This window comes from Rattus rattus, chromosome 5 (assembly GCF_011064425.1).
Source record: "Rattus rattus isolate New Zealand chromosome 5, Rrattus_CSIRO_v1, whole genome shotgun sequence".
Taxonomy (NCBI): Eukaryota; Metazoa; Chordata; class Mammalia; order Rodentia; family Muridae; genus Rattus; species Rattus rattus.
In genome coordinates this window covers 138,108,954-138,130,632 of record NC_046158.1, presented here as the reverse complement: position 1 = coordinate 138,130,632, position 21,679 = coordinate 138,108,954, and the positions used below count along the sequence as shown (strand labels likewise).

At 49.7% G+C, this 21,679-nt stretch overlaps 1 protein-coding gene across 1 annotated transcript; it reads right to left on the bottom strand.

Annotated features, from left to right (window-relative positions):
• Nucleotides 1-1,301: 1,301 nt before the first annotated feature.
• Nucleotides 1,302-20,707, bottom strand: Fam83d (family with sequence similarity 83 member D). Its single transcript, XM_032904660.1, has 4 exons — nucleotides 20,199-20,707; nucleotides 8,153-8,320; nucleotides 4,977-5,101; nucleotides 1,302-2,766 (listed from the first exon to the last, which is right to left on the bottom strand). Exons 1-4 carry the CDS (start codon nucleotides 20,670-20,672, stop codon nucleotides 1,776-1,778), a joined length of 1,758 nt encoding a protein of 585 aa, XP_032760551.1. The 5' UTR covers nucleotides 20,673-20,707; the 3' UTR covers nucleotides 1,302-1,775.
• Nucleotides 20,708-21,679: the final 972 nt, after the last annotated feature.

Below are 21,679 nucleotides of genomic sequence, written 5' to 3'. Positions count from 1 at the left end.
CCTGTTCATGAGGCTGTCCCACTACTGCATTAACTCCCACTACACAAGCAACAGGCTCCAAGGCCTTCCTTTCTACTGCGAGCAAAGAAGAGAGGCACACGATAGAGGAACTGGATGCCTCTCTTTTTATGTAATAATATACCAGGCATATGACCGTGAGTAGGCTGTTTAATTTCAGCCTGTTTCTGTATCTGAGAATAAGGATGCCAGCAGTCTAACCTGTACTCACTGGACTAGCATGAGGATTGAAGGCAGCACACAAAGCGATCTAAGCCTGCAAACCGTATACTCGGGGATTAGCCCAGAGGGTTCACAGCCATGCGCCACTGTCCTGACATGTACTTGACAGCTACAGACCACAGCGCTAACCCCGCAGATAACCTTGTCATGAGAGGAGCCCTGGAACACTCATGAAAGCCTGCAGGGTACATTCCTGATCTGCACCTGTCAGCATTCTCCTCACAGACAACGCCCTACTTACTGTAGATTTCTGGGCTAGCAAGCCAGAAGAGGAAGCCATGGTTTCTCTCTGCCTTTTGTTCTGTTTTTATGAATGGGGCTTGACAAAAAAAGGATTCCATGGCCATGCCAATCCAGATTAGCAGGATATAAGCAGCAGTTACATCGCCTGACACTGGACCAGGAATCTAGGATAATTATCAGTGTCCTTCTTGCCCCTACTCTGGAATATAGGATTGCTAAATCATCGACAATACACCCATCTGATGAAACTGGGCCCTTTGGGGCCACTGGAGTGAATGTAAACCCAGGAATGCACACGCAGGACTCCTTTGGCAGATAGCCAGGTCCTCACCGAAGCAGCTCAGGCCTTTTCTTTGAGAGGGGCACACACGAAGGCCTGCTATGCCGGCAAGCTTCCTCAGGCATACAGTAATGTCAGTTTTCACCATGCCAAGGATGGCTTGACCCAGTACCAGCTCAAAGTCATTTAACTTTACATTTTGGTTTTTAGGCAGGGTCTCCCTGAATAGATCAGGCTGGCCTCAAACTCAGACCTTCTTGTCTTTGCCTAAGTGCTGGGATCAGAGGCATGTGCCACCACACTTTGCTTTCGTCTAACTTTTTTTTTTTTTGAGATAGGGTTTCTCTGTGTAGCTCTGGCTGTCCTGGAATTCACTCTTTAGACCAAGTTGGTCTCGAATTCAAAGATCCTCCTGCCTCTGTCTCCATAGTGCTGGGATTAAAGGTGTGCACCACCACCCAGCTTCTTACGTGCTCCTTTACAATTAGGACCATTGACTTCCCAAAACTGTTTTTAAAACAAAAAAGAATCACACAAAATACCTATATGGTATATTTATTTATGACACATCCTTAGAGATAAAGACAGGGTTGCCAGAAAGAAGAGCAAACAAAAAGTTGTCTATACTCATTTAATACTATGAACACAGATATTCAAGAGAAAGTCAGTTAAGAAACAATAGTGTTTAATTTTTAAATATGATTCTGATTTTAAAAAACAGTGGTGACTCAAAGCATTAAGTCAGAGAACACGCACATACAAAACGATCTCTCTCAAACCAACCTTAAAACACCTATGTAATGATAGAATATTAAAATTGTGCAAATGGGGGAAAAGTACCTATAGTGTTTAAACCAATAGATGGCTTCTACAGAACAAAAAATAAAAATATCAAACAGTGCTGCAGAATCAAAGGCAAAGGTGGCCCCAGTGTCAGGTGAAAAAAGGAAGCTGGGCACATGAGTGTGAGGCTCTGTGGGCCTGGGGACAGGGGGCCGGCTGAGCCCAGCAGTCACTGATAGGGAGGATAGAGTGCTATGTCCCTCACAGAAACCAGGTTGGTGGACGCTCTGGTGAAGCTCCCAGGACTGTAGCTGAGGTAGTGCTCTGTGAAGAGCGTTCTCCTTGAGAGCACGGTGAGCATCTGGGTGAGCCGGGACCTGATGCCAGTGAAGTGGACCTGCCGCTCTTTACTCAAGTTTCTGAAGGAGTCCCTCAGGCACAGATCCAGATGGGGCGTGCCCAGACCCAGGTACTTGGGGTATCCGGGAGTGTGCAGATCAGCGGCTGACAGGGAAACATGGGAGCTGACCGAGCTTGCCAGTGAGCCCTGGGAAGACACAGAGGAGGATGACCTCACACTGGAAGACCTTGACACCGACATCTTGGATGCCGGTGACTCTTCTTTAGACTGGGCACCCTGAGGAAGGAAGCTCTCGTCAGCTTCAGTCTGCGTGGTGGTGGACTTGGACCACACTGTGGCCTGGGAGCTCGCTGCCCTGGTGACAACTGTGGTTTGGGTCCCAGCACACGTCATGCTGGAACTAGTCTGAGTTCCCACCTCGCTCAGGCTTACTGCAGCCACCTCTTCTCCTGGCTCTGTTTGGGTAGCAGCATCAACCACCTTGCTCTCCTCTAGCTGGTCCTTGTGGCTGCAGAAATAGTCTTCATCGCTGATGGTGGAAGTCTCAGAATCGTGGCGCTTGGTTTTGTCTCTGTCCTTTGGTGGCACCTCTGGGTCCAGGCCGGTCTTCTTGGGAGTACTTGAGAGTCTGGCCAGCCTGATACGCAGCAGATTGCCCAGTGTGGGCTCCTTCGACTGTGGCTTTTGGTCAGCCAGATGGTCAAACTTGCCACTGATCTGGAAGTTGGACAGGAGTTTGGAGCTGATGGGCTCTGACTGGGCGTACAGGATCCGGAACTCCAGATCAAAGTGTTCAACCACTTGGCCAGACAGAATTACCAAGTTACTGCTGTTTAATTTGCCGTCGGTCCAGGTAAAACTGAAGGATTAAAAATACACAAACTGGTGAGGATAAGGGATCGGTGTCCCTGCCTTCTCAGTAGCTGCCATGTAAGAGTGACAACTTTGATGCTAAGATGAACTAACAGGGGTTGGGGATTTAGCTCAGTGGTAGAGCGCTTGCCTAGCAAGTGCAAGGCCCTGGGTTTGGTCCCCAGCTCCGAAAAATAGAAAAGAAAAAAAAAAAAGAAAAAAAAAAAGATGAACTAACAATACACACTTCAAAACCCAACACACACACAAGCCCAATCCTCAGGCTCAGCTTCAGACCCCGGCAAGAAGGTATAAAATATTTAGGCCAGCAGCCTCATTCTCAAGCTTAGAGAATCAGCTGGAGATGCCCACGTAGGAAGCTATTGGCACGTCTTCCAGTTTCTCTAGTGGGGATGGTTACTCCACCAATGGTGCCAGTGCTCAGCACATTTTCTAGCTGATTCATTAGCCTGGTGTCCTTGCCCATCCAGCATCCCTTCCTCTTGAAACAGAACCTCTATCAGTCTCCAACCACATCCACTCTAGTCTCAATGGGGTGGGCACATGGTCCAGGATAGCCATGTCTGATCCCTGGGATTCCTCTAATGTGCACATGTGATCCTACCAGGGCCAAATGAGTTTTCAGAGATGTGTTCCTGCTTCAGGAGTCTCTCTCCATTTGGAAAACAGCTGCTAATGGTTGGGTAAGTAAACAAGGGTCTTTGCCTTCAAAATGAAGAGGCTAAGAGAACAAAAGAGTAGGGCAGAGTAGGAGACAGTGTTCTAATGAACCCCACCCACCCTGACCTAGGCCCAGGGAGCTATAGTCAGATGCACCTTCCCATCCCAGTGCCCTCCGGGACCTGCTGCCTCACTCTGTGCTGTCTGAGTTAGCCTCCTGACACTGAGGTTTGGACCGGAAGCAGGCACTTGTAATGGGAGACCCTGAAACTCATTTTAAACTATTTCTTGCAACCAACAAGGGTGACTTCGGGTGGTGAGTGGTGCACACTTTTAATCCCAGCATTTGGGAGGTAGAGGCAGGTAGATCTCCATGAATTTGAGGCCAGCCTGGTCTACAGATCAAGTTCCAGGACAGCCAGGGCTACACAGAGAAACCCTATCTAGAGGGAACAACAAACAGGGACCATGACTAATACACATGCTGCCCAAGAACTGCTTTGGAGCCCAAGACTCTACCCACAATGGGGTAACAGGAACAAAGGGGCTGCCTGACCCTCAGGCTGCAGTATGTCTCAACACATCAAAGTACCACTGTCATTGGTGGTAGAGCAATGCTTTTGTAGAGGTCAGTTTTTATATCCTTACAGATTTTTAAATAGCCAAAATCCACTCTGAGTTGACTTTCGTCAGTACAGTTAAGTATTCAGTCCCCTTGGTACTTCTAAGTGCTGACTAAAGGAAGTCTCAAGAACATGGGCTCGGTTTTGAACAATGGTGCTACTCGTTGAAAAGGAAGGTACCAAGAGCTGGTAGGAAGGTACACTACCTCACTCATGGATGGTACAAAATCAAGGGATGCACACTCTACAAAAACAAGGTTTTCTTTGCAAACTCTGTTCCTGGCATGTACCATTGGACAATGTAACATAGGGACAGCCAAGCACACAGCCTAACACGGTCTGAGTAAGAATGGTGCAACTTCCAGGGATTAGCATCATCCACTGTGACCTCAGCCCTGCACTCATCTTCCTCTCTCCACACAAAGATGCTACTGACAAAGTGGACTTCTGAGGTGGGCCTGGAATATGCCCAGCGCTTTCTAGACTAAAGTACTCACTACAAGAATTGTAGTTAAATATAAACGAACAGCGTCAGTCTGCCTAGAACATTTGCAGATGTCCTCACCCTCAAGTAAGCAGGGTAAGTGGGGTCCAACTCCCCAGGGAACCAGGGTATGAGGCCAATTAGCCTCCAGTTTTTCCCCAAAGGCCTAGGCCAAGAATTGAATGCAGGACTCTGACTATGAGGGTCGAAAGCTTAGTTTAACTTGTGATTTTGTTTTGTGGGCCACAGGGAGAAGAAGGTGACTCTTGCCCTGTCTACCTCCAACAAAAGATGGCTTTTATGAACCAATGCACACACGCAGGTGTGAACTCCTGGGGGACTCTGCCACAGGGCTGTGACTGGCATGAGCAAGCACTGACTCCTCTAAAGGGTTTGGACTTTAGGGTGAGGCACCTACTCAGAACATACCTGTAAGAGCCCGTTGCCACCCGAATTCCGTCAATCAGTGTGAACTTCTCATGAACCTTCCCAACAACCTTTGTTCCTGACCTTGCATAGTAGATATTTCCTGTAATGGTCCTCACCGTCATCAGCTGTTGGGGAGGACGTGAGGAAAACAAAAGGTCAATGGCCAACTCCGTGACACTATCCAGTGGACTGAGCTGGTCCTAAACATACCCATTTGATATGGCCACCATTTAGTGACAGCACAAGTGATAAACAGCCAGCTACTGCTCAAGTAACATTACCCCTGCATCTAGTCATCCTCTCACAGGAAGAGAAGAGGCCTTACTCACCTTATAGTCCAGGCTGGCCTTGGACATGCACTCCCCTAGCCCCAGCCTCCCAAGTGCTGGGATTACAGCCTGCACCACTACATCTGGCTTATATTTAGAGACCCTTACTTATTTAGCTCATGTGTGATGTACTATATACTATAAAGGAATATTTGCTTTTTGGAGGAAACTAATGGAATCCAAGAAATGATTTTGAAATAAAACACGGGAGATAAAAGAATCAAAGAAAGTATGTGAGTAATGAATAACCTTGGCAAGGGCTGAAAACCAAGCTGGCACCACTCCTATTTCTTTGCACTAAATCAGTAAGGAATAATAGCCTACTTCGCCCCACACTGGAAGGGGATTGAAGCAGTAATAAGAGGGCAGGCCTCTAACACACCATGTGGGAATTAATCAGACATTTTACATCTCCTACAGGTACACAGTAACCAAAAAGGTATGCTCTATACATATGGACACACAATTATTCCCATAATGACACACACAAATGCATATAGTGACTTCTTTTTAAACCTTTTAAAAACCAATTTTTTAAAAATTTAAATTACGAGTCTCTGTGTGTGGGTATGTGCATGTGAGTGTGTCAGACACCCTGGAGCTAAAATTACATGTGCTTGAGAGCCACCAAACACCCTTGTAAGGAACCAAACTCGGGTATCCATCTCTGTAACCCTTTATAAATCTTAATTTCAAGGTAAAGATTTTCTTTAAAAAAAATACAATAAAATAAAAAAATAAAACAAAACAAACAAACAAAAACCCGGAATATTCACAGATGAGCATATGGAATTGGCTGGATAGAAGACGTAATAACTCCCAAACAAGTCAACACACCATAGCCATAGAAACACTCTACCTGTAGGGTCAGGGATGGCTCTGTGTCCCTCCCTTTAACACACATCGGAACATTATGGAGGCCTGTAATTGTGGACACAGCACTTCTGTACACCTGCCTGTGAATATGCAGCCAAATTCTTGCAGACAGGGTGACTCAGTATTCTGAACCAATCAGAACACAGGGCAGGGGATGCCTCTGAGAAAAACACAGACCCAGGACACAGGCAAACCTAGGAGGGAGGCTGGTGGCCACCTAGGAAGGAGATAACCCACTATAAAGACAAACTGTCTTTAGGCTTCCTGCAGAGGCCCTGGACCACCATGAAGGCAGCAGTCGACAAAGTCAGCAGTCTCTGCCTTATGAGGAAGCAGAGGGAATGGCTTTCAGAGCAAGAACAGTTGTGAATCGTGGTTTTTTTATTTATTTTTTTTTCCTGCTGCTGAGACTCAGCCTAATTACCCAAGAGCACCTTGAAATTATACCCCGACACCTTCCACACTTCCACAAGAGCAGCCGTGGCCTCGATGCCTGGCTGGATGGCAGTGTTCTCTACCACGCCCAAGTGGTATTTTCCTTGAGTTCTCCCTGCTCATTGACTGCTCGATCACACGGCTGTTTCAGTTCAGTCTGGAAGGGCCGATCCAATCCTTGGTTTGCTCATTAGAAAAACCAGCTAACTGACACTCTGAAGGAGAAGCCACTGAGAACAAACTCTGGAAGCCACACTGCTTGATTACAGGGTGCTATATGAAGTCAGAGGCTCTCATGCAGAGGCCTGAGTGGCAAGAGGCCCAGCTCCTGCTGACCGTGCCATTCCTCATGCCAAGTGCCTGGCAGCATGAGAGTAAGGCAGGTTCTGGCTTCATAAGTTGCTCCATCCTTTAAACATGAATTCTGTAACAAATGTCTCTCTTACCTCATTCACAAAGACACTAAGCCAACTCTAGCCTTACACCAAAACACTTGAATTATTTACATGCCTAGAGAAAGACAACGTCTGCTTCTGTCCTGAGAAGGCAGCAGCAGTAGGTAATAAGACTGCACACTGGGGATAACAACTGAGAGGAAGGCAGACTGAATCAAAGCGGGGCGTGTTGTAGCTGTGGACTCCTGGGCTCTCCATCTCACCATTTCCTGATCCAAAGCATCAGGACCACTGCTCCAGGGCCGCCGTGAGGGTTAGCTATGTCACATTTGTTAGAACAGTGGGCCGTACTGGGGACAGGACAAGAGCTCCAAAATGGCCACTGTAGTAAAAAGTGGAGTTCCCTGGAGCCAGGGTGGCATTAGCCACCACATGTCAGCTGGGCTATGGGCAGGTCTGTACTCACTGCTGAGAAGCCTGACAGCCATTTTGCCTTTTCTAATCAATGGCTTAATGGAGATGTAAATCACACCCCACAAAATTCACCTGCTTCAAGTACAAATCTGTGCCGGTTAAGATGTACAGAGCCATGTGCACAGTTACAGAACTTTCTCATTACCTAAAAAACAAACAAAGAGCCTGAACCCCTTTAGTCACAAACCTACCCACCCCTTTATCACATGCCCATAACCCGATGCTACTCTACCTTCTGTCTCTCCAGATGACCCCATTCTGGGCTTCCACATACACGGGATCATACTGCATATGACTGTTTCTATATGGCTTCCTGCACTTACTACAGTGTTTTCAGGGTCACGCATGTGGTAGCATGTGTCAGTACTTCAGACCCTTTGAAGGGAGAATACTATCCTATTGTTCTGAACAGACAGTGTAGTGTCTATCCACTCCTTAGCTGATGAAACTCCCAGCATCTATAAACAGGCACGTGCTTTCATTCCTCTGGGTAGTTACCTAGGAATGACACTACAAGGTCAAGGGTGGTGGTCATTTTCTGTGAGACTTCTGTTTCCTCACTTGTTAGTGGGGAGTCCATCACCAGCGGCAGCAGCAGCTCACTGTAGATCATGGGAACTCTGCCATGTTACTAAAGTAGGGAAGACAGAAATGGTGTCCCACAAACCTTTTCCTGCTCAGGATGAACTTTCAGATCCATGCACATGTCCAAAAAGTGGGAGAGCAGAGCCTGGTCCAGAAGGATGTACACAGCCACCCCCCGTTTCCTACAGATCTCCTGCAGGTCTCGGAAGATGTCGATGTCTGAGAAAACATCCATTACCACAGCAATCACCTAGGAGATGAGGCAGAAGGAAAAGTAAGGAACTCTAAATCCCATCCTCAAAGACACTCTCTTCTTCAGCAGTATGTCCCCACCATTGGCTCTTTTCCACCTCCAGAGACACCTGGGCACCCATGTCTGACAAGTCCTGGCTTGGCCCAGCTAACTAACACTCACCGCCGTCTTCCAGCCAACCTATTCCACACTGGAAAACTTCTCGTTTAACTTCTGTGCCACCGCTAAGCCCTACCCTCCAGCTTCAGTTTGGACTAGCAAGCTGTCTGGGTTCTTGGACCACACGCTGGAACCTCAGTCGCCGTGCTTTCCCAGTCTGGCTTCAGTTCCCTGTCTATAAAGTTGATAACTACAATCTTGCAGCTGGCAAGACAGCTCAGCTAGTAGAGGTGCTTGCTACCAACCAGATGTCCTGCATTCAATCCCCAGAACTTACATGGTAGAAAGAGAGAAGCCAGCTTCAGCAAGCTGTCCCCCTGACCTCCGCATGTGTGTCATAGCATATGTGTACCACACACAAATAAGTACATGTAAAGAAAAAGACCTTCTCACATTCTCTCCGAAGCCCCCTTTGACTATTAGTATTCAAGTCCACGGTTTTTTGACTATTGTCCAATTCTGGATTATGTATGGTCTCTGAGTATTTTCACCCTGTTTTAGAAAGACTCCATCTATTACCAATTCAGTGCTTGAAACGATCAGATGAGGCCCCACCCCATCCTCTGTTCCCAACACCACAGATTCCCCACCAGTCAGGATAAGAACCTGGAAATATTACCTCAAGATCATGCCCTTCAGCTCAGCTCTGTTCTTTCTTCTCCCCAGCAATGTGTTCCTGATACAAACTGATTTTCCACACCCAGCCTAGACCAGAGCTAAAAGCCAATATGCACCCATGTGTCCGTGGACAAAGTATCACTGTGCTGAATGTCTGCTTCCTAAGCTACAAATCGGGCCTGCAGGAAAACCTAGACAACTGCACGGCTGCAGGGTCCAAGCTGCCTAACCACCCCGTCACCCGTGGGGCTGCAGCTGCCCAGACAGCCCCTCACAAGGGAGACGCTGACCACACCAGCTTCCTTCCTTCCTTCGTTTACAGAACCTATAAACAGCAGAGCCTCATCTCCTGCTTCAAGGGCCCTCAGAAATTCCAGGCAGGGAGGCAGGGATGTAAAAACACCTAGGCATAGAACAAGTCCCTACAGATCAAGTCAGGAAGGCAGCATTTGGGAGCTGTTTTGCAACTGGGAGTGGTCAGGGCTTCTCCATCTCCCAGCTTCAACAGTAAAAATCCCTTGTCTCTGAATCACATTAACCCCTTTGCTGAGAATTACAGCTGCTTCTCAGTCTAGACACCCCTTCCGTCTACTACAGCAGAGCCCTCCAGTGAAAAGATCCGTCTCCATGGTGGAGAGCTTGAGACAGTAACTGACAGGCTTGTACCTTAAGTATCTGTACGGTTAAAAAGACATCTTGAAGCCAGCTATGGGGCCCCTAGCATATAATCCTATTCTTTAAGAGGCTGGGGTCAGCCTGGAGAGAGCGAAAGTCTATCTCAAGGGGGAAAAAAAACCCTAAGAGAGAAAGAAATGCGGAGGTAAACGGGCAATGCTGCTGCTACCTTTCTAACCCGCAGGGTTCCACTTGCTCACGTGAAGTCAGTGCCCCTGGGATCATGGAGTGTCTCTCTGGCTGCCTTCACCCCACTCCCTGCCTGACCTTCATAAACTCTCCCCAACTGTGAGTGAAACGAAACAAAACACATTTTAGAGTTGGTGGCATCTCCAGAAGCTTATGGGCCCTGATGGCTTTCACACGTTGTTCTGAGAGTTGTGTCTACCGGATGACTTGGGGCCTGTAACAGGGTTTAAAGGCCAAAGCCAGGACAGGAGCTCAGCATGGCACTTGCTAGCTGTGTGACCTGGCGCTTAACCTCTCTCCTTGGGTTCCTTCCCCTCTAGAAGGCTGAAATAACAGCAGAGCGGCAGGACTGCTGTGGTGGTTGGCTGAGAGCAAGTCTGGAATGGGCTTAGCTCAGTTAGGCCTGGTGCCTCTTAGTCCAAGGCAGGCTGGCCTACACTGGGCAGAGATGGCTACCCAGGGCTCATGGGGCATGGATAAGGAAAGCAAAACGAGGCATACGTATTCTGTAGGGAGCAGTAAGTCAGCTGCCTTGTGAGGGGAGGCAAGACAGGCACTCAGAGAGAGGAGGGAGGCTTCTTCCAAGGGGAAACTTGAGAGCTGAACCACAGATAAGAATAAGATAAGAAGTCAGGCCTGATTGCACAGATTTGTAATCTCAGCTCCCTGGGAAGGTGAGGCAGGAAGATCTCAATCCAAGGCCTGCCTGGGGCAGGAGGCCAAGGGAGAAGTGAAGGGTCCTCTAACAGGAAATCACCAGATGACAGAAGAGGCTGGGAAGGACAGGGTGCATATCAGTGTGGCTGGAAAGGGAGCCACGGGATGTGACTGGCAGAGGGGCATATGAGATGGCGGAAGGCGACGGAAGCCATGCCAGCCCTTCTGGCCCACGTTGCCTGCACGGGGAGTACACAGAGAGCTGACTGCAGAAGGGAAGATGCTGCCAGAGACCTGAACCTACTTCCTCTAACTCAGACTGAGAATCTCTGGGTCAGCCACCTACTGGGGAATGGAGACGTTTGGGGCTAACAGACTTCTGCAGACATTGTGGAGGACTAGGGGCTGAAAGAGGAAAAGTCCCAGCCAGGAGCTATGAGGCCACAGGGGAGCAAATGGAGCCAAGGGAGAGCCCAGCGATGGGCACAGGGCCACAGAAACACATATGAGCTGGTGAGAGACCTTCGAGCCTGGCTCTCCACAGAGTGCACTTGAATCCAAGGTGCAAGAATTAGAACAGAGCTCCTGGAAGAGGAAGAGAAACCTGTGCAGACCTGCTGGCCTCTCTGATGGTCAGCGGAACCCCTGTGAGCTACACACAGCTAGCTGATGGGCTAGTCCAATGAGAAAGGAGGAGAAGCCAGGAGACGCAGAGTGCTGGGCAATGAACACACCCCAGGGGCTACTCAAACAGGGACTAGGAACCCAGCCCAGTTGGCAGAGTCAGAGGCCACCAGAGGCAGAATGGGAGCAGGGCCCAGAGCACGAGGGCCTGCCAGAGTTCTGATTGCCCAGTTAATAAAACAGGTGTATGAACAACACCTGTGGTGGCTGACGGGTAGTAATTTGCAGTTTGGTTCCTGTTTGATTTCAAAGCCTCAACCTTTCCCACGAGCTAAATATGAAGGTCTGCCTCACTCAGGGTATCTGAGGGGGAAGGACTGTTTTACTTTCCTGATCCTCCTGCATCCAGCACACCCTCCTTACTAAAGTAGGACCCTCAGAAGACTTGCCTTATCTATCTGGAGACCAACGCAGGAAGGCTCTTCTTCCTTCAAGGCCTGCCCTTCCTAGACCCTTATGCCTACCCCCCTCAGCCCTGCCCTCAGATATCCCAGTCCTACACAGCTGAAGCAGTCCTGCAGCCACTCGCCTCTTAGAAAGGACAGTCCTTTCAGACCTGGCTGACCTAGCCTCAGTTTCACCGACTATCCCTGCTTTCCGGGTGGACACATCCACTTGGGAAAGTGGGCATTTCCACAGCAAAAGAAAAACTCAATAGTGTGTATTGCTTCCCCAGGATTTCCAGGCTGATATAAAAATCTGTATTTATTTGGGTGTCAGGTTGACATGTGGTGGGTTCTAGGCTGCAGAGCATAGCAGCCATGGCACAATGCCTCCCTTGGCCGAAGACGTCACGCTGCAGACTGCCAAGCCGCAGAACATCTGGACTAGAAAGGCGGCACAGACACCTGTCGCTGAGCCCACTTTCCCTTTAGGGGTGCCCACCCCACCAAGAGCCCACAGCTACCCTAGGCACCACCTTCTCTCAGTATGAGCTGCATGAGGCTAGCCCCTTCTCTCCGGGTTAGAAGTATGGTGACTGCAAAGTCTATTATTACAGGGTCAGACCTATCTGCCAGACACTCGTGGAGGAAGCATCTGGCTGGTTGGCCAGAAGCTGGGGGGGGAGGGGCATCTATACCACACTCCCTGTGTTTCCTTAAGCCACATCTGGAGGGGCCGCCCATGTGCCCAGTCCCCCATGTTCAGGAGTGACAACCCACAAGCCTATCACCAGTCCCTTAGTAGGTTTTTACCAACCGGCTAAGGAGCCTGCCCACAAGTGGGAAAGGCAGAGATCACAGGTTCTGTCTTCCGACGAGGCAGAGCGCAGAGCCTGTTCTCATTACTCACTAGGCTAACCTGGAATCTCTGCCACTGCCGCTTAGCCTGAAAGCTCAAAAGGATCTCTAGGATCTCCAAGCCCCATTATCTACCATGCCCAGCTTACAAACTTAGAAGGGCTAGATAAATGGGTCAAGGGGCACACTTAAGGGGCTGAAACGCCGACCTGTGTCCGTGTGCCGCCAAATCCACCATAATAAATGTGCTGCGCTAAGTTCTGTCACAGAGAAGCCTAACGTGCGGCCTCTCGATTGCCAAGAACTTGCAGTAATCCTGAGAGGATCTGTAGAGTATCCCACAAAGCACGCCGGCTCAAGTCCGCCACGAAGGACAACTTATAACACGATGACTGTCAGTCAAGGATTCTCACAACTCCCTCTCTCTTCTGAGGTTCTGCTGACAGAGCCAGAACTAGGCTGATGGGGGACCTTGTGAAGCTCAGCCGTCATGTGACTGGACTACAGAGCCACCCTGGATTCCTCCTCTGCAGAACTGGATAAGCTGTCACATGCTACCGGCTCCTAGAATGCGCACATAATACCACCCACCCATACCCTCTGGTGATTCAGCCAATGGGAAAACGCTCAGTGGCAGCTGCTATATTCTTAGTCCTGACCCTGCCACCATGCCTGGACAAGATATGTAACATGAGGTTTGGTGTCCTCGAAACAAGGACTTCCTGCTGCTGCCACACACCCCTGAAACAGGCCGCTCGCCCTCTGACCAGGCGCATGCATGGTCTGAAGGGGCCACTCAAGGCCAGTCCTTCCTGTTCTCATCCCAGCAGGAAGCACATGTCAATCACCCCTCTCCTGTGTGCCTCAATTTCCCTCCCTTCCTCCCCAGAGTCATAAAGGCAGATCAGGTGTACAGAATGCTTGGAATTCTGCCAAAGCCTTGTAAACTGTGTCAGCCTGGAAGACCGGCCACTGAATCCCTACGCTGAACACGTCATCAATCGCCTATAGACTTTTCTTGCTAAAACCGTCAAACGTACCATTTACCCCAGTGAGTTCCATGGTTTTGTTCGTTTGTTTTTGTTTGAGGTAAGTCTTGGTATTAGCCCAGGCTAGTCTCAAATGGAAGCTATTCCTGCTTCAGGCTCCAAAATGCTAATTACAGTCAGGAGCCACCACTTGTTACATGTTTCAATGGGACTAAAACGGCTCAATTGAGATTTTTTTTTTTTTTTTTTCTTTTTTTCGGAGCTGGGGACCGAACTCAGGGCCTTGCGCTTGCTAGGCAAAATTCCTAACCCCGAGATTTCTTTAAAAAAAAAAAAAAAAAAAAAAACTTTGAAACTACTTTGAAATAGTCTTCTGGGTTTAAAAACAAGAGAATGTAAATTTCCAGAGTGAAAAGTTAAACTTATTAGCAGTTTCTCACTATTGTCCCAGAAGGAGGGACAGTGGGAAAATCATGCAGCTTCTTTCTTTGGGGTGGGGGTGGGGGGTGCTTTTCTTTCCTTTTCTCTCAGGCTAATGAATCACTCCAATGGTTTGGCTGAGGGTTTTCCTTCCACTGTTAGGATAAACAAGTACATGTGGGAATATGCAGCATCACACGTTCACACCCATGCAGCAGCACACGTTCACATCCATGCAGCATCACACGTTCAACATGTTCACATCCATGCAGCAGCGCATGTTCACATCCATGCAGCATCACACGTTCAACATGTTCACATCCATGCAGCAGCGCATGTTCACATCCATGCAGCATCACACGTTCAACATGTTCACATCCATGCAGCAGCGCATGTTCACATCCATGCAGCATCACACGTTCCCATCCATGCAGCAGCACACTGTTCACATCCACTCAGCATCACACGTCCATGTCCACGCAGCAGCACACGTTCACATCCATGCAGCATCACACGTTCACATCCATCTGTAGATAAAAGGCTGGACAATGACACACTCTGGACAGCGTCATCCATGAGAACCTTCTGAGATGACAGAGGAACCAAGGTTTAAATTTAGCTTTAATTCATACAAACTTAAATGACCACGTGTACTTACGCATGGGCACTTGCATTGGCCCACGCTATTCTGGACTCTGACTCAGAGCCTGCCCTCATTTGTCTTGAGAGCCGTGGAGTCCTCCATGGCGTACATCTACTAATTTCCTTTCTGGTCCTCTACATGTGACATGGGAGTTCCTTCTGGGCCTTCGGTAGAAGCTACAACAATCAGTATGCCTCCAGTCCTGTTTTGGCCAGTGTTTCCGTGGAGCAGACACAGGAGTGGTACAACTAGGTCAATGGAGAACAGAGCAGAAACTCTCCCCTCTGGAGGCTGGTGTCATTTACGCCAGGACCTTGTTTGCTTCTTCAATACTAGTTCCTATTGTAGAGCTGAGGCTAACCTCCAATTCTGGATCCTGCTGTTTCAGTCCCTCAAGAGCTAGGATAGCAGGCTGAGCCACCAGACCCAGCACATCAAGGCCATTTAAAGCCAGTATACCCACTGTACTCTTTGGTTTTTGGCTTTTTCGGAGAGAAATGAAGCCGCATATATGAACGGCTTAGAGAAGGATCCTGCAGCTTCCCTACTGTCTGATGCTTACTGAAAACAATTAGGAAACTCAGGCATGGTGGCACGCAGGGGGTAAGCAGATTTCTGTGGGTTCAAGGCCAGCCTGGTCTACATAACAAGTTCTAGGCTAGTTGGGGCTACATAGTGAGACCCTATCTCAAACCCCTGCCAAAACTAATAAGAATAAACAAGGAAATGGCAGATGAAGGCACAGAAGGAGGACTGTGGAGGTACTTAGTGGTGGCATCCACCGCTGCCTTTCCAAGATCTTTCTCCGGCAGAGCAGTGGCTCCTTGTTGTCCCCAGCAGAGCAGTGACCCCTTGTTGTCCCCTCTGCAGACAGGTTTTGAAGGTCATAACTGATTGGAGGAGAGAAGTGCTAAGAGTGTGTAGTACATGGGGACAGAGATGCTCAGAGTCTCAAGTGAACAGGACAGTCCCCTCAGGACCAAGAACCATCCACTCCAAATGCCAACAGTGGCGAGGTTGAGAAACCCTGTCAGGCTGTCGCTGGCATCTGGAACAGGAACTGATCCCACAGCACAGATTTTCTCGTGACACAGGGAGGGTTGAGCAAGCTCGGGAGAGCTCAGTCCTTCAGAACATCCTCAGACGTGCCAGGGGCCTCCAACAGGTTCCTCAGCTACTCTCCCTCCTGGCTGGACCCTTCCACAATAAGAGAGGCCCCATTAGCGCTCTGGTCGTCAGAAGGATGCTCTCAGGTGTGCTCGCCCCATAAGTGGCCTCTTTGGAACAAAAGCGTGCAAGGACCAGCAGCTGGTAAGAACAAGTGTGGAAGTGTGAGATCTCCAAGCAGAGTGAGCTTGGCCTTCAACTCCCACCCAGAAGCCGGGATATCTGGGAAACAGAGCTACTGCAGGGGAGGTCGGGGCAGGAGGATCTCAAGTTCAACTGGACTAACACATAAAAATCATCTCAAAATGAGGGACATGGGAAGAGAAAGCAGGGAGGGGGTTGGAAAAACAACCAGCGTCCTGACAATCAGAAGCGCCTGACCAGGGATACTCCAGGCAGGACCACTTCCAGGCAGGGCCACGGCTCCATCAATACTAGGTGGCAGAATCACCGAAGCCCCTTAGTTTCTCTTCCTGCCTCTCCATTCTCCCCTCCCCAAAAGCATGAGGCTGAATGAAAAGGGCATGGCTGGCCTCCACGAGAAATACTGAGCACCTACTCTGTACCGGATGCCCAGGGAGATACCATGTAGACAGAGCTGCCGGAGAAACGCATCCCAGAGCCGTCCATTCAGAAAGATAATCCTGACTTTAGGCAAACACCCCTGGTATCCTAGGCCGTGTGCTGACCACAGAACCCGGTATCTAGGCTCCTTCCAGATCCACCACAGAGAATCTAGCCTGGTACACAGATCTCCTCACTGAGGAGTAAGCAGCTAGATCTGACCCCACTGCAGTGCAGCCTGGTCCCCACCTCTGGGCTCACTACGTACGTGGGACAGCCCCACCATGCCCCAGGGAATTCAATCTCCTAGATTTCTTTCTTTGATTCAGATACTAGAAATAGCAGGTCTGTCTTGCGCAAGCCAGGCAAAAATGCATTGTAATTTAAAAATCTAAGCACCAGGGACCTCCATTGTCTTGAGGTCATAAACCACCTTTTCTACAACTACTGCTATTCTGTGATCCTTCTTCTCCTTAAAACAGGGTGCTCTTGTCTTTTTACAATAAAAAAGAAATAAAAAATAAAAACCAAGTCAACAAAGCATTGATAGGTTGACTGACTGATTAACAGATTGATCGATCGATTGACTGACTGACGGATGTGTAGCATGCTCACAGCTCACAGTGGAGGCAAGCACCTACACCCGCCGAAGGTCTCCTCAGCCCAGGCGGTTCTCACTATCGTCGCTGCTTATTTATCAGATATGCAACATGGGAATTCAACGTCCGAGTCTTCGGGAAACTGTTTAAAACCTTCAGCCAGCTGGGAAGCAGGGAGACTGTGGAGAGGAAGATGAAATGTGGGCCTCTGTCTAGTGAGGAGGAAGCTGGGGCGGCGCATAATGGGTTCAAAGAGAAACCAAGCAAGCACAGTGCTGGCCCTGGAGCCAGGCACACACTGCACTCTGGCTTGAACCCAGCTCCGCCTCCCAGGGCTCGGTGAGCTACCTGACCTAGATGCCTCTGCTATGTCCTTAAGGGCAGCTTCCTCTGGCCACTGGGAGGACTGTGAGGTAATCTGGGTAAAGAACTCAATTAGAGCCCCAAATGCTTGCCATCAGCGTACGGATCAAGCATCTGGAAACACCTGGCATATGAACTGTCACGTCTTCCCTGTCACGAGTAGTGCACTTCAAAGGACACAGCCACGGCCAGAGTGACACGTCTTTACAGGCGGTGGCATTTGACAGCCAGCAAGTTGGTCCTCTAATCCCTCTCAGGAACTAGTCCTCTTCCACACGTCTCCCCACAGGGCACACGCACAGCACTGTAGTTAGTGGGGATTCTCATGGGGAGTCTGCCGTGGGGAAAGTGTCCTGGCTCTCTCATTCCCTGAAGGGAACCTAGCTTCTCCCTGCTCCAGTTCATCCTCTGTGCAGTAGACAGAATAATCTCAACAATTTCAAGATTACTGAAAATACTGTCTGGCAAAAAAAGAGAAAGCAGTTTTTGTTTGACATACACACACACACACACACACACACACACACACACACACACACACACACACACGTAGCTTTTGTTGGCCCAAACTTGCAATTTAGACCAAGCTAGCCTCAAACTCACGGAGATCTGCCTGTGTCTGCCTGCTGGGATTAAAGGGGGTGAGACATAATTTTTATTGACTCATTTTTTTTCTCTCTTAAAGCAAGAGAAGGCCTCATGCTGCGCATTAAGTCCAATTTGTATACACAACACTCCTTTGCCACATTACTCCTTATTTTCCTTCCTGTAGTCCAGTGTAGCCGCATCACTGCCTACACGGGCCAGCAAGTCTCAGCCTCACCCTGCTTGGTGGTCTTGAATCCCAGCACTCGAAGGCAGAGCCTGGCTGCTCTCTGTGAGAACTGAGGAGGCAGCGGTATCAACCTCTTTCACTCTTTCATTTTTTCCCCTTGTCCCCTCGGTGTGTGCTTGAACCCAGGACCTCTGTCTGTTAAGGTAAGCGTCCTGTCAGAGCCCCGCCTCCAGCCTTCAATCTTCCTCCCCTTCTTGCCTTTCCAGGCCAGTTAGTTCATCATGTCTCAAATGCAAGAAACTCTGCCTAAAGCTGTCCTCCTGCCTACCCTGCCTTAATCCAGACTCTTTCCTCTGATGAAGATCTCTGGCGTCCTTGCAACCTCAGTCCTCATAAACCTAAACTCCTTCAGGTCAGACTTCCTGCTGGGGATACCGCTCTGGTCATCTTTTCCTCTTTTGGTCCCTATCCCTTCCTTCTGGGCCCAACTAAGTCACCACCACTCTGGATTTTCTTCCAGCTCTTTCCTCATTGCCTGTGGCAATCCTTCTCATCCCCAGTCCCTGGAAAACTAAGAACGAGAACCACACCCCCTCCCCTGTGACAGTTGGGAGGCTCTGTGTAAATATGCAGTTTGGCATATATACTAAAAAAAAAAAGCTCATTAGATTTAAAGGAGCATAACGCCTTCCTCAGTAGGGAAGCCCAGCTTCCAGTTCCAGGGATCTAGGAGAGGTGTGAAGTAGGTACAGAGGAGAACAGGAGGCCCTACCTACCCACCGATGGCTTCAGATTGCAAGAGAGATAGGGCAGTCTCTGCTGCAGCCCTGATCCCTTTTAAGGAGTTTTTCTTCTGACCTCTATAGCTCCAGTGCTCTTCACCCAGGTTGAGCATAGGGTCAGAGCAACCCGCATCGCTTCCCTTCCCAGAGACCAGTTCTCTCCTTTCCAAGGTGTCCCCAGTGCTCAAGTTCTCCTCCCAGAGGGGAGCTTTGGGCATGCACCCTCAGTCCACAATGTTGCCTCTTCCAAAAGCTTTATAAGTTTTGGACTAAACCCACAAGCAAAATGTTTTCAGCATCAAATGGACCTTCAGGCCACCCAAGGCGCCACAGAATTAACACTAATCTAGCCCACAGCCATACCATTCCCTGAACAGCAAAACATTTAGTCACCAACACGCTTATAATCAAAGTCCTGCCAGTCAGGTACAGAACCAGCACCGGAACATTGGCTTCACTACGAGGAAGGCAGAAGCAGGAGGATTGCCTGAAACTGAAGCTAGTGAGTTCCGGGTAAGCTTGGGCTACACTGACCTTGTCTTGAGGAGAGAAAAATAAAAAACAAAAACAAAAGACAAAAACAGAACATAATCTTGCTTCTAGACTTGGTAATGTCAACCTGACCTGCACCCTAACATATAGTAGTACCAGGCCCACTAAGTCTTGACATGGTCTAAGGCTTTGCCTGTTATATTCCGGGCACAGCCATAAAGTCTGTGAATTGAGCAGTATTCAACAGCATGCAAATTTGTAGCCACACCCTCCCAAGTGCAGCCTTCTGATCCCACTGCTGTGGTTTCTCTATGGCAGGCCAGACTCTTTACCCAACACCAGGCCGCAACCGCAGTCTGACCCTAGCTAAGATAAAAATCCACTGTAAACAGTGGCAGAAGGATTTGCATTTTGGATCAATGCTACCTAGAACAGTCCCAGGCTTTGGGGGTTAAAAATATCTCCCACCAGACTCACTCACAGAAGGGAAGGAGTTGAACTGACTGCTCGAATTTATCTGTGTACAACATTAAGACGCGTGGAAAAGAGACAGTTACAGATCTTCCAATGGTCTCCCATTATCATCTTCTGGGTAAAGCGACTCTTTAGTAAAATGTATCCTAAAAACCTCCTGAAAGTGGGATCTAGTGTCAGCTAATGGCCCTGGAATTCTGCAACCCACTTTGGTCTGAACGAACAGTCACCCTGCCCCAGGAGTATCAGTAACAGGAGTTGGAACTACGACACGACTCCCAATTTCAGAAGGCCGATGCTCCTCCCCTACTGGCTGCCAAGGTGGCCAGGAATCTGGTGTAGAGTTGCCACGTAGGCGAGTGGGAGACTCGGGGGGCCGCTCACCTCTCGGGCGGAGCGCAGCTGCTGGCGTAGTGCATCCTTGCAGCCGTACGGGCCGCCTGCGCCCGCGCCGCGGGGCTGGAAATGAGCCTCGACACGCGTGGCACCGCGGTAGGCACCCCGGTAGAAGGAGGGCCAGCCGAGCTCCAACGCCGGCGGTTCCAGGTCCGACTGCTCCGGAAAGTAGGTGCCCGACGAGCAGTCGTGAGAGGATCCGAACGATTCCTCGGTCACCACCGCGCCGTCCTCGCCCGGCCGCTCGGCGGCGCCCAGAACCTCACGCACCTCGTCGGTGTTGAGGAAGCGGCCCAGCCGCTCGCGCCGTAAGAAGGCATCCCAGGCGTTAGGGCCGCCGGCCAGCAGCTGCTCGAGAGCCAGGCGCCGCGCCTCGCTGAACAGCTCCGTGGGGTTGGGCGGACCGCACGGAGACAGGCAGGCCGCGGGAAGGTCGTCTAACAGCTCGCAGCGAGCAGCCATGGCGGTGCCCAGAACCGATCCACTTGGCTGCGGTGGTCGCCTGAGATTTTTATAGGCACCTTTGAATCAAACCAGCCCGCGCTATTGGCTCGCCGCCCCGCCCCGGCAATTCCATTGGCTGGTTGTCTCCCATGCGCACCAAAGGCTCCGCCTCTTCATTCCTATTGGTTGTTCCTGAGGCTGGACCCGCCCACCCTCTGCTCTCACTGCCTGATGGCTGAGAGGAATTTAAATCTGACTTCACTCCGCCCTAGCGGCTCCAGAACGATCCCAACAAGAGACAGAGCCCCGCACTGTCCGAGCACGCCCCCTGCCGGCTGCCCCACAACGTAGCGCTCCGAGGACCCGGACTAGGGGAGGAATTGCTCCTGGACATGCATGCTTTGATGTGATCAACCTCATTGCCATCTCACCCTGCCTTTAATCATTAATTTACTCATGGAGAGAGAGAGAGGAGAGAGAGAGGAGAGGGGAAGGAAGGGGAGGGGAGGAAAGGAGGAGGAGAGACAAAGAAACAGACATAGAGTGATGGTTCAACAGTTAAGAGCACTTCCAGAGGATCTGGGTTTGGTGCTGTCTCACTTGGCAGCCCCTAACTACCTATAATGGTTCCAGGGAATCGGATGCTCTTTCCACGGATACTGTATGCACACATGGTGCACAAACATGAACATTAAATAAAAATAAATAAATAAATCCCCCCCCACCGTGGTGCAAGGCCAGGGTGGGTGGTGACACACTCCCAGCACATAGGAGGGTGGGGTAGGAGAATCTGGAGTTTAAAGCCATCGTATGCTGTGTAGCAAATTCTAGCCGATCCTAAGTTACAGAAGACCTTGCAAATATATACATATATGCATATAGGTGTACATCTATATGCTAATCCACTGTGATACCACTCCTTCACTTAAAGGTCTCTCTCTGTCTCTGTCTCTCTGTCTCTCTGTCTCTCTCTCTCTCTTTCACACACACACACACACACACACTCACATCTTGTAGCCAAGGAT

What these genes read in the sequence shown, in the direction of transcription:
- Fam83d (XM_032904660.1), bottom strand. Translation starts at nt 20,672, where the DNA reads ATGGCTGCTCGCTGCGAGCTGTTAGACGACCTTCCCGCGGCCTGCCTG. An exon ending in AGCTGCGCTCCGCCCGAGAG is followed by an intron (nt 8,321 to 20,198) that starts GTGAGCGGCCCC and finishes CTCATCTCCTAG; the next exon opens with GTGATTGCTGTGGTAATGGA. An exon ending in TTCATCCTGAGCAGGAAAAG is followed by an intron (nt 5,102 to 8,152) that starts GTTTGTGGGACA and finishes CCTCCCCAACAG; the next exon opens with CTGATGACGGTGAGGACCAT.